The sequence below is a fragment of the Lipotes vexillifer genome, unplaced genomic scaffold (genome assembly GCF_000442215.2).
Source record: "Lipotes vexillifer unplaced genomic scaffold, Lipotes_vexillifer_v1.1 scaffold732, whole genome shotgun sequence".
Classification (NCBI taxonomy): Eukaryota; Metazoa; Chordata; class Mammalia; order Artiodactyla; family Lipotidae; genus Lipotes; species Lipotes vexillifer.
The window spans coordinates 1,536,169-1,549,231 of NW_006792596.1; the positions used below are offsets into that span (position 1 = coordinate 1,536,169).

The 13,063-nt window shown below is 42.3% G+C and overlaps 1 protein-coding gene across 1 annotated transcript in view; it reads left to right on the forward strand.

The window, feature by feature from the left end:
* The window catches only part of PREP (prolyl endopeptidase), a 133,770-nt gene extending 123,948 nt beyond the window's left edge, over window positions 1-9,822 (forward strand). The window contains exons 14-15 of the mRNA XM_007465779.1: window positions 5,753-5,909; window positions 9,206-9,822. Coding sequence (XP_007465841.1) covers window positions 5,753-5,909; window positions 9,206-9,500 — 452 coding nt within the window. The 3' untranslated portion in view covers window positions 9,501-9,822. The remainder of the gene's footprint in view (window positions 1-5,752; window positions 5,910-9,205) is intronic.
* Window positions 9,823-13,063: the final 3,241 nt, after the last annotated feature.

The window sequence follows — 13,063 nt, forward strand, 5'->3', positions numbered from 1 at the left end:
GGACAATCTAGAAGAAATGGATAAATTCCTAGAAACTTACAATCTCCCAAGACTGAATCAGGCAGAAATAGAATGTATGAACAGACCAATTACCACTAATGAAGTTGAATCAGTAATATAAAAAAAAAAACAAAACAAAACAAAACTCCCAGCAAATGAAAAGTCCAGGACCAGATGTCTTCACAGATGAATTCTACAGAACATTTAGAGAAGAGCTAACACATATCTTCTCAAACTCTTCTGGAAAACTGAAGAGAAAGGAGCACATCTGAACTCACTTTACAAGGCCAGCAGCATCACCCTGATACAAAAACCAGACAAAGACATCACAAAAAAAGGAGATTACAGGCCATTATCACTGGTGAACACAGATGTAAAAATCTTCAAAGTATTAGCAAACCAAATTCAACAACACATTAAAAGGATCATACACTACGATCAAGTAGGATTTATCCCAGGGATATAATAAGGATGGTTCAATATCTGTAAATCAATCAGTGTGATAAACCACATTAACAAATTGAAGAATAAAAACCATATGATCATCTCAATAGATGTGGAAAAAGCTTTTGACAAAATTCAACATCCATTTGTGATTGAAAACTCCTAGCAAAGTGGGTATAGAGGGACATACCTCAACATAATAAAGGCCATGTATGACAAAGCCCACCACTAACATCATACTCAACAGTGAAAAGCCAAAAGCATTTCCTCTAAGGTGAGGAACAAGACAAGTATGCTCACTCTCACCACTTCTATTAACATTGTATTGGGAGTCTTAGCCCCAGCAATCAGACAGGAAAAAGAAATAAAAGGAATTCAAATTGGAAAAGAAGTAAAACTGCCACTGTTTGCGGCTGACATACTATGTATAGAAAATCCTAAAGATGCCACCAAAGAACTAATAAATGAATTCAGTAAAGTTGCAGGATACAAAATTAATATACAGAAATCTGGATTTCTGTACCTTAAACTATCAGAAGGAGAAATTAAGAAAACAATCCCATTTAAAATTGGATCAAAAAGAATAAAATACCTAGGAATAAATCTCACCAAGGAGGTGGAAGACCTGTACACTGGAAACTGTAAGACACTGATGAAATTGAAGATGACACAAATTAAAAGATGTGCCATGCTCATGGATTTGAAGAATTAATATTGTTAAAATCACCCTACTACCCAAGGCAATGTACAAGATTCAGTGCAGTCCCTATCAAAATACCAATGGCATTTTCCACAGAACTAGAACAAATAATTCTAAAATTTATTTGGAAACACAAAAGACCCCAAATAGCCAAAACGGTCTTGAGAAAGAAGAACAAAGCTGGAGGTATCATGCTCATTGATTTCAAACTATACTACAAACTCTAGGAACCAAAGTAGTATGGTACTGGCACAAAAACAGACATATAGATCAATGCAACAGAATAGAGAACCCAAAAATAAACCCACACCTATATGGTCAGTCTAAAACAGAGGAAGGAAGAATATACAATGGGGAAAAGACAGCCTCTTCAGTAAATGGTGTTGGGAAACCTGGACAGCTCCATGCAAAAGAGTCAAACTGTACTGCTTTCTCACATCATATGTGAAAATAAACAAAAAAATATTTAAATGTAAGAACTGAAACCATAAAACTCTAAGAAAACACAGTACACTCTTTGACATTGGTCTTCACAAACTTCTTTTGGGTATATCTCCTCAAGCAAAAAACAAATGGGACTATAACAACCTAAAAAGCTTTTGCACAGTGAAGAAAACTATCAGCAAAATGAAAAGACAACCTACTGAATGTGAGAAGCTATTTACAAACAATATATCTGATAAGAGGTTAATGGCCAAAATATCCGAAGAACCCATACAACTCAACATCAAAAACAAACTCAATTAAAAAATAAGCAGAGGACCTGAATAGACATTTTTCCAGAGAGGACATAACACATGGCCAATAGACATATGAAAATATGCTGAACATCACTAATCATCAAGGAAATGCAAATCAAAACCACAATGATACCACCTCACACCTGTATGACTAGTATCAAAAGGACATCAAATAACAAGTGTTGACAAGGATGCAGATAAAAGGGAACCCTCATGTACTGGTGGGAATATAAATTGGTTACAGCCGCTATGGAAAGCAGTGTGAAGTTTCCTTTTTTAAAAGTTAAAAATAGAACTACTGTATGATTCATCAGTTCAACTCCTGAGTTTTTTTCCAAAGAAATCAAAACCACTAATTCAAAAAGGTATGTACCCCTATGTTCACTGCAGCATTATTCACAGTTGCTAAGATATGAAAGCAGCCTAAGTGTCCATTGATAAATTAATGGACAAAGGAGGTATATAATAATACATACAGTAGAATATTACTCAGCCACATAAAAAAAGAATGAAATCTTGCCATTTGCAAGAACATGAATGGACCTAGAGGGTGTTTTGCTAAGTGAAGTAAGTCAGACAGAGAAAGACAGATACCATATCATTTCGCTTATATGAGGAATCTAAGAAACAAAACAATTGAACAAACATAAAATAAACAGACTCATAGATACAGAAAACAAACTAGTGGTTGCCAGAGGGGAGTGGGCTGGGGAGATGAATGAAATAGATGAGGGTGATTGAGAGGTCCAAACTTTGTTATAAAAATATCACAGGGCTTCCCTGGTAGCGCAGTGGTTGAGAGTCCGCCTGCCGATGCAGGGGACGCGGGTTCGTGCCCCGGTCCGGGAAGATCCCACATGCCGCAGAGCGGCTGGGCCCGTGAGCCATGGCCGCTGAGCCTGCCTGTCCAGAGCCTGTGCTCCACAACGGGAGAGGTCACAACAGTGAGAGGCCCGCGTACCGCCAAAAAAATAATAATAATAATAATCAGAGATATAATGTACAGATAACATAGGGAATATAGTCAATAATATTTCATAATTTTGTGTGATGACAGATGGTAAATAGACTTATCGTGGTGATCACTTAGTGATGTATAAAAATACCGAATCACTAATTTACACCTGAGACTAATATGTTTTAAGTCAGGTATACTTCAATTTAAAAAAAGAAAGAAAGAAAGAAATGGAGGGACTAACCTGGCAGTCCAGTGGTTAGGACTCTGCACGTCCACTGCCAGGGGCCTGGGTTCCATCCCTGCTCAGGTCGGGGAACTAAGATCCCACAGGTCGTGTGGCTTGTGGAAAGAAATTGAGAAAGGAGACGGATAATATTCTTAAATACCGAATAACTACAAATATGATTTGTTCACTCGACAAATATTTATAGAGCACCAAGAAGTGCTGGGCATTTTTCCAGATACTGGGCATTTGTCAGCAAACGAAAGAGACAACAGCTCTGCCTTCATGGAGCTTTCGTTCCAGTCAGAGGAGGCAGACGATATGCCCGAGGCCAGCAATGGGCCCCGGAGGCCCATGTCTGTGGCTGGGCACAGAGAGCAGCGGGGAGAGATGGGAGAGGTTAGGGGTGGGGGGAGGCCAGACCAGGCAGGACCTCGTGGCCTGTGCAGAGAGCATGGTTTACTCTGTGAAATGAGAAGCCTTTGGGGGAGTTTTGAGCAGAGGAGTGTCATGATTTGACATGTTTTCTTTTTAAATCGGGATCATGCATTGATCCCGTTACTGTGTTAGGGTAGACAGAAGGGGAGGCAAGGGCAGAAAAGCAGGAACCCAGGTAGGTGGCTTCTGTCCCAGGGAGAGAAAATGGTGGCTTGGACCTGGGTGTGGCGATGGAAGTAGTGAGAAGCGGTCTGATTCTGGGCATATTTTGAATTTGAGCCAACTGAATCTGCATATGAATTAAATATGAAGTGTAAAAGAAAGAAGAACTAAGGGTGAATCTAAAATTTTTAAAGGGAAAGGACGTTGAAAATACCATCTGACTTCAGTAGTGGGAGAATTGTGTTGTAACTTGCTGGTTCATGCAATAAAACTCCATTTTATTTTTGGAGTTTTATATTCAGGAATTCATTTATGCCTTTTAGCAAACTGGGTCCTTTAAGGGACCTTCAGAGATGGAGTTCCTCCATCAGGATGCTGAGATGCTTATTAAAAAGAACAGGTTCCAGATTCCTATGCCTCCCACCTCTGAGTGGGAGAAAAGGATCTGCAGGGGTAGGACTCAGGTTTCAGTATCATGAATAAGCACTGAAATCAGAACTGGGGTGGGAACAGTTTTTTGTCAGAGGCAGCAGAAGTTCACATCCCTTGACTAACTCCTAGTCGTGCCCGCTTTGATCTTACTTCCTCCCAAAGCCTCCCCAACTTCCGTACTCTGGCCTACGCCCTACTTCCATAGCACCCGTATTTTCTCACCAGTAGTGATTGCCACACTATAATTGCCTGTTCACTTCTTTATCTTTCCCACTAAATTATTCACTGACATATCCCCAGGCGTAGTGCCAGGCACATGGCAGGTGTTCAATAAACATTTATTGAATTTTCCAAAAAATACGTTTTTAAGTGTACAAAGAAGAGTATTCTTACAACAGGACAAGGAGGTGTGTCCACATTGGTTAGAGCTCTGAGCTGGGTTTTAGGCGCTATTCTGCTTTGGGCTGTATGAGCCGTTTCTGCTCACAACATTTCTGATGCCAAATGTGGGAAGGGGGGGCATACCACGCCAACCAATTCTCCAACTCTCCATACACCAACTGGGTGTCTTACAGTTCAGTTCAGTTCTGACACTACCCAGAGTTAGCACAGACCCAAAAGGGTAAGGGCTCAGTCCCATAGGACTGCCCCCACTGCAGACACCAATCACAAGTTCTGGACCTCCCATACTTCTGACTCACAGCTATAAATTGGGGGTTCCCATGTCCCCCTCCTCTTTCCTTACGTTTACCAGTTTGTTATAAGGGATAGAACTCGGCAACAGTCAGATGGAAGAGATGTATAGGATAAGGTATGGGCGGTGGTGCACGCAGAGCCTCCATACTCTGTGTTAGCGCACCACCATCCCAGCACCTCCCTGTGTTTACCACCCTAGAAGCTCCAGATTTCATTGTTTGGTGGATTTTATGGAAGTTCTATTATGCAGGCAAGATTGATTAAATCAATAGCCGTTAATCACTAACTTGATCTCCACCCCCTCTCCTCTGCCCAGAGGTCAGGGGTGGGACCAGAAGATCCAATCCTCTAATCACATGGTTGGTTCCTTAGGCAGCCAGCCCCCATCCTGAAGCTATCTGGGGACCCACCAAGAGCCATCTCATTAGCATGGACTCAGAGACGGTTGAAAGGGGTTAGTTATGAATTATGAGACACTCCTCTCACCCTGTCACTCAGGAAATTCCAGGGGTTTTTGGAGCTCTGTTCTAGGAACTGGGGACAAAGAATAAACAGGTATTTCTTATTGTGTCACGGTATCACAGGCTAGTTTTGAGATCCTGAACGAGTTCGTTAACCTCCTGCATCACCTGTGAAAGCAGCTGGGGATGGGAGGAGGGGACACAGGTTTTTACAGAAAGCCCTAGAGGTTTTCATATAATGTTCCTCCATTGAGATTCACTTTGAGGAGTAAATCTCTACTACTGATGACAATACCCACCCCTCCGATATATTGGAAGGAGGGGGAAAAGCTTGTGAGCTGTTGGGCAAGTGATTTCTGATGGTTTCTTTCTGTGCTCTTGGAAAAAAGACAACCAGGGTTCTGAAAGCATTTAAGTGTTGTTTTGTTCTGTTTTGGTTTTGCTTATTACATAGATGTTTAATGATGGACGACCTCCCTTTTCCATCTTGATTTTTAGCTGCATGTGCAAATCAGCGTCCTGACCTCTTTGGTTGTGTTATTGCCCAAGTTGGAGTAATGGACATGCTGAAGTTCCATAAATACACTATTGGTCACGCCTGGACCACTGATTATGGGTGCTCAGACAACAAACAACACTTTGAATGGCTCATCAAGTAAGGTTTTAATTCATATGACATACTTGTGTTGCTAACAATTTGATACCAGAATACTGAACATAGTCAAAAGGATAAACGTTTGACTCCATGCCCTTCAATCTCTCATATTTGTGTGTAATTTACTGCAAAAGTAGGGCAAGTGGTGGGAATACCTGTCTTCCTGGTTTTGATCTGGTCTTTAACAAAAACAACAAACTACAAAGATGTGATGGGCAAAATTTTAAAGGTGGTCCTCCAGGATTCCTGTCCCCTGGTTCTAAAGTTAACCACTAATCTAGGTACTTCTGTGAAGGGACTTTGCGGATTAAATTAAGGTTACTAATCAGCTGACCAGGATAAGGAGATTATCCTGGATTATCGAGTGGGCCCAATCTAATGACAAACCCTTAATGGCAGAGCACTTTCTCTGGTGGGAGTCGGGGATGCAGCAGAAAGGGAGATGAGAGAGATTGGACGCATGAGGAGGACAGGAGGACTAAAGCCACCATTGCTGGCTTTGAAACTGAAGGAAGGGGACCTGTTCGACCTGAGATCAACCCCAACCAACAGCCATCAAAGAAACAAGAACCTCAGTCCTACAGCCACATGGAACTGAATGCATTCTGCCAACAGCTGGAATGAGTCTGGAAGTAGATGTTTTTCTAGAACTTCTTGATAAGTGCCCAGCTAGCCAACACCTTGATTTCAGCCTTGAGAGAGCCAGAGAACCCAGTTGAGCCAAGCCAGACTTCTGACTTATAGAACTGTGAGATAAGAAATCCATGTTGTTTTTAAAAGCTGCTAAATTTGTGGTAATTTGTTAATGCAGCAATTAAAAAATAATTTTTTTAAAAAGTCATTATAACTTACATATATATGGGATTTCTTTTTCTAAATTAAGAAATAAGGAAATGAAGAGGAATATATGCAAGAACAGTTAGACTTTTTTTGTGCTCTCAGTATAAGCACATATATTTGAAACTACAAGTTGCATTACTGAAATATTCGTATCCCTCAACACTTTGGCGATAACAGTGAGAAAATGGCAAACATTTAGATTCTCAAGACTGCAAGCTACATTCTTTTTTGGCCCTTCACTCTCTTTACTTCCCACATGTAGGGGTTTTGGGATTTTTACCAGCAGTATTTAGGAATTACTCTTAGAATAGCACCAGCAGCCTATGTCCCCTCTCCCCAGTCTCCTCAGTCAGTTATAAATTTTGATACAGTAATTTCTCAAGTCAGGTCTTTTCCTTCATTTGATGTGCTTTGTATGGTTAGCTCTCCACTTAGAAATTCAGCTAAAATGACTTGAATTTTTTTAATTGAATACTTTTAAACTACTCAGTTCTGTTCTGTAGGAGGGGGAACGTGTAACTTTTAAAATACACAGGTAGCCTCACTGACACATCCTGGTGAAAGCTGAATATTTGAAGAAGCCATAGTTCCAATTACCTTTAAGAAAATATGCACTTAGGGGGATAAGTCCCATTTAAACTCAGTTGAAAATACTGAGTTAATTGTATATTGAAGGCAACAAAATATTTGCTGGAACCTGATACTTCTAAAATTAATTTGAAAGCAAAAAAAGAGTTCTAAATATTTTCTCTCTCAAGATGTCTGTGATATTCCTATTTCAGACTTTAATTTTTTAACCTAGCACCCACAGAGCTGTATTTTCCTCTTACTTGCTACTCCCAATGAGCAGAGCTCAATCCAATATATTGAAGGGGGTCCCCCACGCCCCCCAAAATTTAAATTTCCAAGTTTGTGAATGGCTGGGAAAAATAAAGCCTAACAGACTTTTTTTCTACAGAACTTCTCAGTCTTGAATGTATAAATGCAGCACGTGAATCTTGAGGTGGGGAGAGGCATTATTAGTAGGCAGAGTTTCCAGACTTGTTTTCCCATAGAACTAACCCTTATCTGGAGGACTGGGGTTGATCCAGCAATACTCTGCCATGAGAGCAGAAAACAGACCCATTTGTACCCCCATCTTATCTATTAGGAGACTAAACCCCAGAAGGTTTTAGTCTTAGCTTGGTTAACTGAGCAGAAATTTTACTACTTTTGCCTATTTACCCTCCAAAATAAAACTCTACTAAAATAGTTTAATTCATTAATACTGAACACTTTGGAAAACATGACACCCATATGGACTAAAACGTAAAGAAAAAGTATCCAGAGATGTCTTTCACTTAACTACTATCAGTCGCTGTTTGATTTGATTGTACTTTTGTTCTTAAAAAACTTTTTGTTAACTGGAAACTTATCTTGTGCTTCAGAAGGTGTCCCCTCCACTAACTTTCTCACCATTGGCCAAAGTCAGTTTCTTTCTGCTGGACTGTGAGCCAGCAGGGGGTCAGCGGCTCAGGTTCCCTGGTTTCAGACAGGAAGCTAGGCCCAGAGGGGACCGACCCATGGTCTTCCTAAGACTGCCAAGCTGAGCTCAGAATAAAGGTTTTATAGATACTAAACAGACAAAAAGCTGCTGTACACTGGATTTCAAGTTCTTCGACAGAAGAAAGGCTTGCACCCATTCTATTCACAATCAGTGATTTAAAAGAACAATCAATCAGGGCTTCCCTGGTGGCACAGGGGTTGAGAGTCCGCCTGCCGATGCAGGGGACACGGGTTCGTGCCTCGGTCCGGGAAGATCCCACATGTCGCGGAGCGGCTGGGCCCATGAGCCATGGCTGCTGAGCCTGTGCGTCCGGAGCCTGTGCTCCGCAGAGGGAGAGGCCACAGCAGTGAGAGGCCCACGTACCGCAAAAAATAATAATAATAATAATGAAGCTACAAGGGAATATAGCCAATATTTTATAATAACTTTAAATGGAGTATAAGCTATAAAAATATTGAATCACCTGAAACTAATATTGTAAATCAACTATACCTCAATTAAAATCTTTTCATGTAGAATACAAACAAAGGGACAGTCCACTTTGTAGCAGTGAAAAAGTCAGTCTGAAGAATTTGAAAATATTCACCTCAAGACAGTCAGTATGCACATACTTTGGGTTGTTTCAACAGCCCTGTTTCTTTCTTACACAGGCTTCCAAAGTGGGAGTGAAATAAACGACACAGCTCCCCAGCTTCCAATAGCCCTGGCCAGTCACAGCCCAAACGGTGAGGTGATGTAACTTAGTCTGCAGTGGTCACCCATGGACCAGCTGGCTGCAGTCCTCACTGCTGGTGACGGTAGGCGGGTAGACGACACAGGTCACTATGCCCACCAGTCCCCGTGATTATCCTAGTGGACACACAACTCTCATTTTGATATCTGGCCTCATGAAAGTGCCTTTGCCTTTCAGATATTCTCCACTGCACAACGTGAAGCTACCAGAGGCAGACGACATCCAGTACCCGTCCATGCTTCTCCTCACCGCGGACCATGATGACCGCGTGGTCCCGCTTCATTCCCTGAAGTTCATTGCCACCCTTCAGTACCTGGTGGGCCGCAGTCGGAAGCAGAACAATCCCCTGCTTATCCACGTGGACACCAAGGCTGGCCACGGGGCTGGGAAGCCCACGGCCAAAGTAATAGAAGAAGTGTCAGACATGTTTGCATTCATAGCGCGCTGCCTGAGCATCGACTGGATTCAGTAAATGGCATTTCCCACTGCCTCTGACCACTGCGGAAAACCTCAAGGGCTCTCACGCCATTAAAACCGAGAAACCACTGGGCGTAATGCCTCCCCACACGAACACTGTTCCTGCACTCGCGGACTGCAGCTGAACAGAACTGCCGTGGGAATTTTAGCTTTTCTAGGCTTCTCCTTTTTAGCAGGCCCTTGGCGTTTCTTTTTCCACCCTGTGCAGGCACATATTTTTAAAAGGAACAAAAGGCATGTTCGGGTAAATAGCTAATGGCAGCCAACACATTGTGAATATTAGATTGCGGAATTCAGAGTCATGGTCAGGCATACTTCATATAGAGCACCTCAGTGAAACTTGCTTCTATAACTATAACCAATATACCTTTACATAAATGTGAGACTTGTTCTCCTGAAAAAGACTTCTTTGCCACAATAATAAATGTTATTTAAGAATGAGAGGCTTTATTTCTGGTTCCTTTGTGTTGAGGAGCAACCCCAGAAGTGCAATCATTCTGCACTGCGTCCTGTCACTTGTCTGTGGGAATAAGCAATGAAGTCATAGACTGTAAGCGCTGCACGGAGGCGGAGTGCGTCCCTCTAGCTCCCTTGTTTATGGTGAGGAAGCTATTAGAGGTGGCTTACTGTCTTAAATATTAACCACTCAGCCAGCTGGTCATCTCGTCCGGGGCTCTTTTGGTTTGGATGCCTCCTAAAAATCAGTGGACCTGAAGCTTCAGATAATTCACCTATTTGTCTGGCTGTCAGTTTGGTTACAAAGTATTTGTGGAAATCAGGGTACCTGGGATTCTAAAACTAAGAGACCACATGAGTGAACTCTCCAAATTTATCTTACAATTAGAAATTTCAGCATTTGCCAAGCAGTTCTTCCCCCCCATAGACCACTTCCTGGAAATAACAATAGTCATACTTTAAAAAGTGTGTCTCCCCAGCCTGAAATCTTTAAGAGGAGAATATATCATTCCTCAGACTTGTCCATAAAAAAAAAAAAAAAAAATTAAGGCATTTGGTTTACCATTTCATGAAATACTATTCCTTTGGGTATCAGTTTGGGAGGTGGTGATCTAATTTATGAGAAAAAAAACAGCTGCTGCTTTGTCTTGCTTCATGAGATATCACAAAAATTACTATTTCGTATAAAGTATTTTAACCTTAAAAAATTAGTTTAAGGGCTTCCCTGGTGGCGCAGTGGTTGGGAGTCCGCCTGCCGATGCAGGGGACACGGGTTCGTGCCCCGGTCCGGGAGGATCCCACATGCCGCGGAGCGGCTGAGCCCGTGAGCCATGGCCGCTGAGGCTGCGCGTCAGGAGCCTGTGCTCCGCAATGGGGAGGCCACAATAGTGAGAGGCCCGCATACCGCAAAAAAAAAAAAATTAGTTTAAAAGATTTCTTCATTAATCTAATAGCTTGTTCTTTTCCAGGTAAGTGCTATTTTCCAAATCATACATGTTCGTGCTTCTCTTGAGATCTCTACCTTTCTCAAATTGTGGTCTAAAGTTAGACACACTATTTTCTGTCCAGCTTATCACTACATACAAGCTCAGTTGAAAGGTGGATACATGGTTTGGCTTTTTTCTTCTACAGTTATGTTTTCTATCACTGTTTGTTTAAATAAGCACCGTATATAATGCAGCTGTCATTGAACATATGATTCATTATGAGCTCCTCCACCCAATCCCTGGAGGAAAAGTATGCCACTAGCTAGCAGTGCATGCAGCGGTTGACATCATCACCATCTACCTGGAGAGATGCTAACACTAGCTAACTGCCATGTAACTGCTGACCAGCATGACAGGAAGAAAAAAAAATGTATTTGTATAGATAAGGCAAAGGCAGCCTTTATCCTAGACCAGCTGGGTCATTTGAGGTGTAGACAGCTGAGTTGTACCCATTCAGTCCAGAGCACTTGCAAGTTTGCACAGAATCCGGCTACACTTTCCCGCTGAGGTTTTCTACTTAGCAGCAGAAAGTGGAAGTATAGTGTGTAGAGTCTCAGCTTCAAGAGAAATCAGGACCAGGTTCAAATCCCAACTGTCAATTAGTAACTGGTGATTATGAGGAATAAACAAGCTAATATACTTACACGCGCCTAGCATATAATTGGACTCCAACTGAGAGTTGTCTTTCCCAAGCTAGTTTTCATATCGAGATTTTAGCTGGACAACTGAGCACACAGACTGAATGTAGCTTTTTTACACCTTAAACATTGGATGACTTAGAGGTTGGGCTCCTCCCCAGATCTCAGAGTGTCTTTCTTACTAGATGCCACCCTCCTCTGTATCCGGTACTCTGCCCCTCTGCTCTGTCTTACGTTGCTCTCTGGTGTTCTGAGGAAAAAAGCTGCATATGTTGGCCAGGTGGTCTAACTGCCTTGTCACAGGGCCTTGCAAACACGCCACAGAGCATTTGCTACCTTAGTAAGATAAAGTCACACTTATGATGTTTAATATGTACACACCTGGAATATTGTAAAACTTTGCAATTAGTCATGTTTCCTAATACTCCCACTAAAGCTTAGGCAGTTACACCCAAATGGTGCTGCCAGTATGAAAGGTTACATTTCAGCTAAGAAAGTCTATCACCAAATTCTCCATATTTATCAGATAATTTTACCAGCCTCAGGGATTTCCCTGGGCAGACTGCACAGCCAGTGCCCAGAAGGCTTACAGAGCCTCAAAGATGAGTTAAGGCCAGACTGGAAAGCTGTAAGGGGGGCTGTAAAAAAGGCGAAGGTCAGACTATGAGGGGGTAGTCAGGAAGGCCAGTGGGATGAGGGCTGAGGCCAATGAATAAGGACCATTTAGCTGTATTTTGCATCCATTCATATTCTAGGGGCTGGCAGTGCAAAGAGAAAAAGTCCTGCCCTGATGAAGTTGAGACTCCAGGGGGAGGAAACAGGCGATAAACTATGCCCTCGGTCCCCTGTGCTCTAAGCTTTCTGTGTGTGTGTGGGTGTGTTTGTCCTCAAGCAACCCTATAAACCATGTGCTACCCTTATCCCCATTTGGCAAAGGCCCAAGTTCACCAGCCAGGAAGTAAGCAGGCAGGGCAGTTAACCCTGGCAGCAGGACCCTGGAGACGGCACTCTTACCCATTTGTGAGAAGACAGAAAAGCAAGAGGCTTCCCATTCAAGATGGTGACTAGGAAGGTCCTGAACTTACCTCCTCTCATGGACACAGCTAATTGACAGCTGCATACGGAACAACGTGCTTTGAAAGAAACCCAAAAACTAGATGAGCAACTCCTACACATGAGGTGAAAGAGAAGAAACCCACATGGAACCGGGTAGAAGAGTCTGAGACACAATCTCACGATACACCCCACCCCTGACACAGCCACCCACAGTCAGGAGGGAACCCACAACTCCGAGCTTCTCCATGAGGAGCAAAGGGTTTGGACCTCACATCTGGCACCCCAGCTTTTAAGACTTGCATCTAAGAGACGAGCCTCCAAAATATTTAGCTTTGAAAGCCAACAGGGCTTGCATCCATGAGACCCACCAAGATATAGCAAAGAAACAATTTTTTAAATTTGTTTTGTTTTTTCTCTCTAGT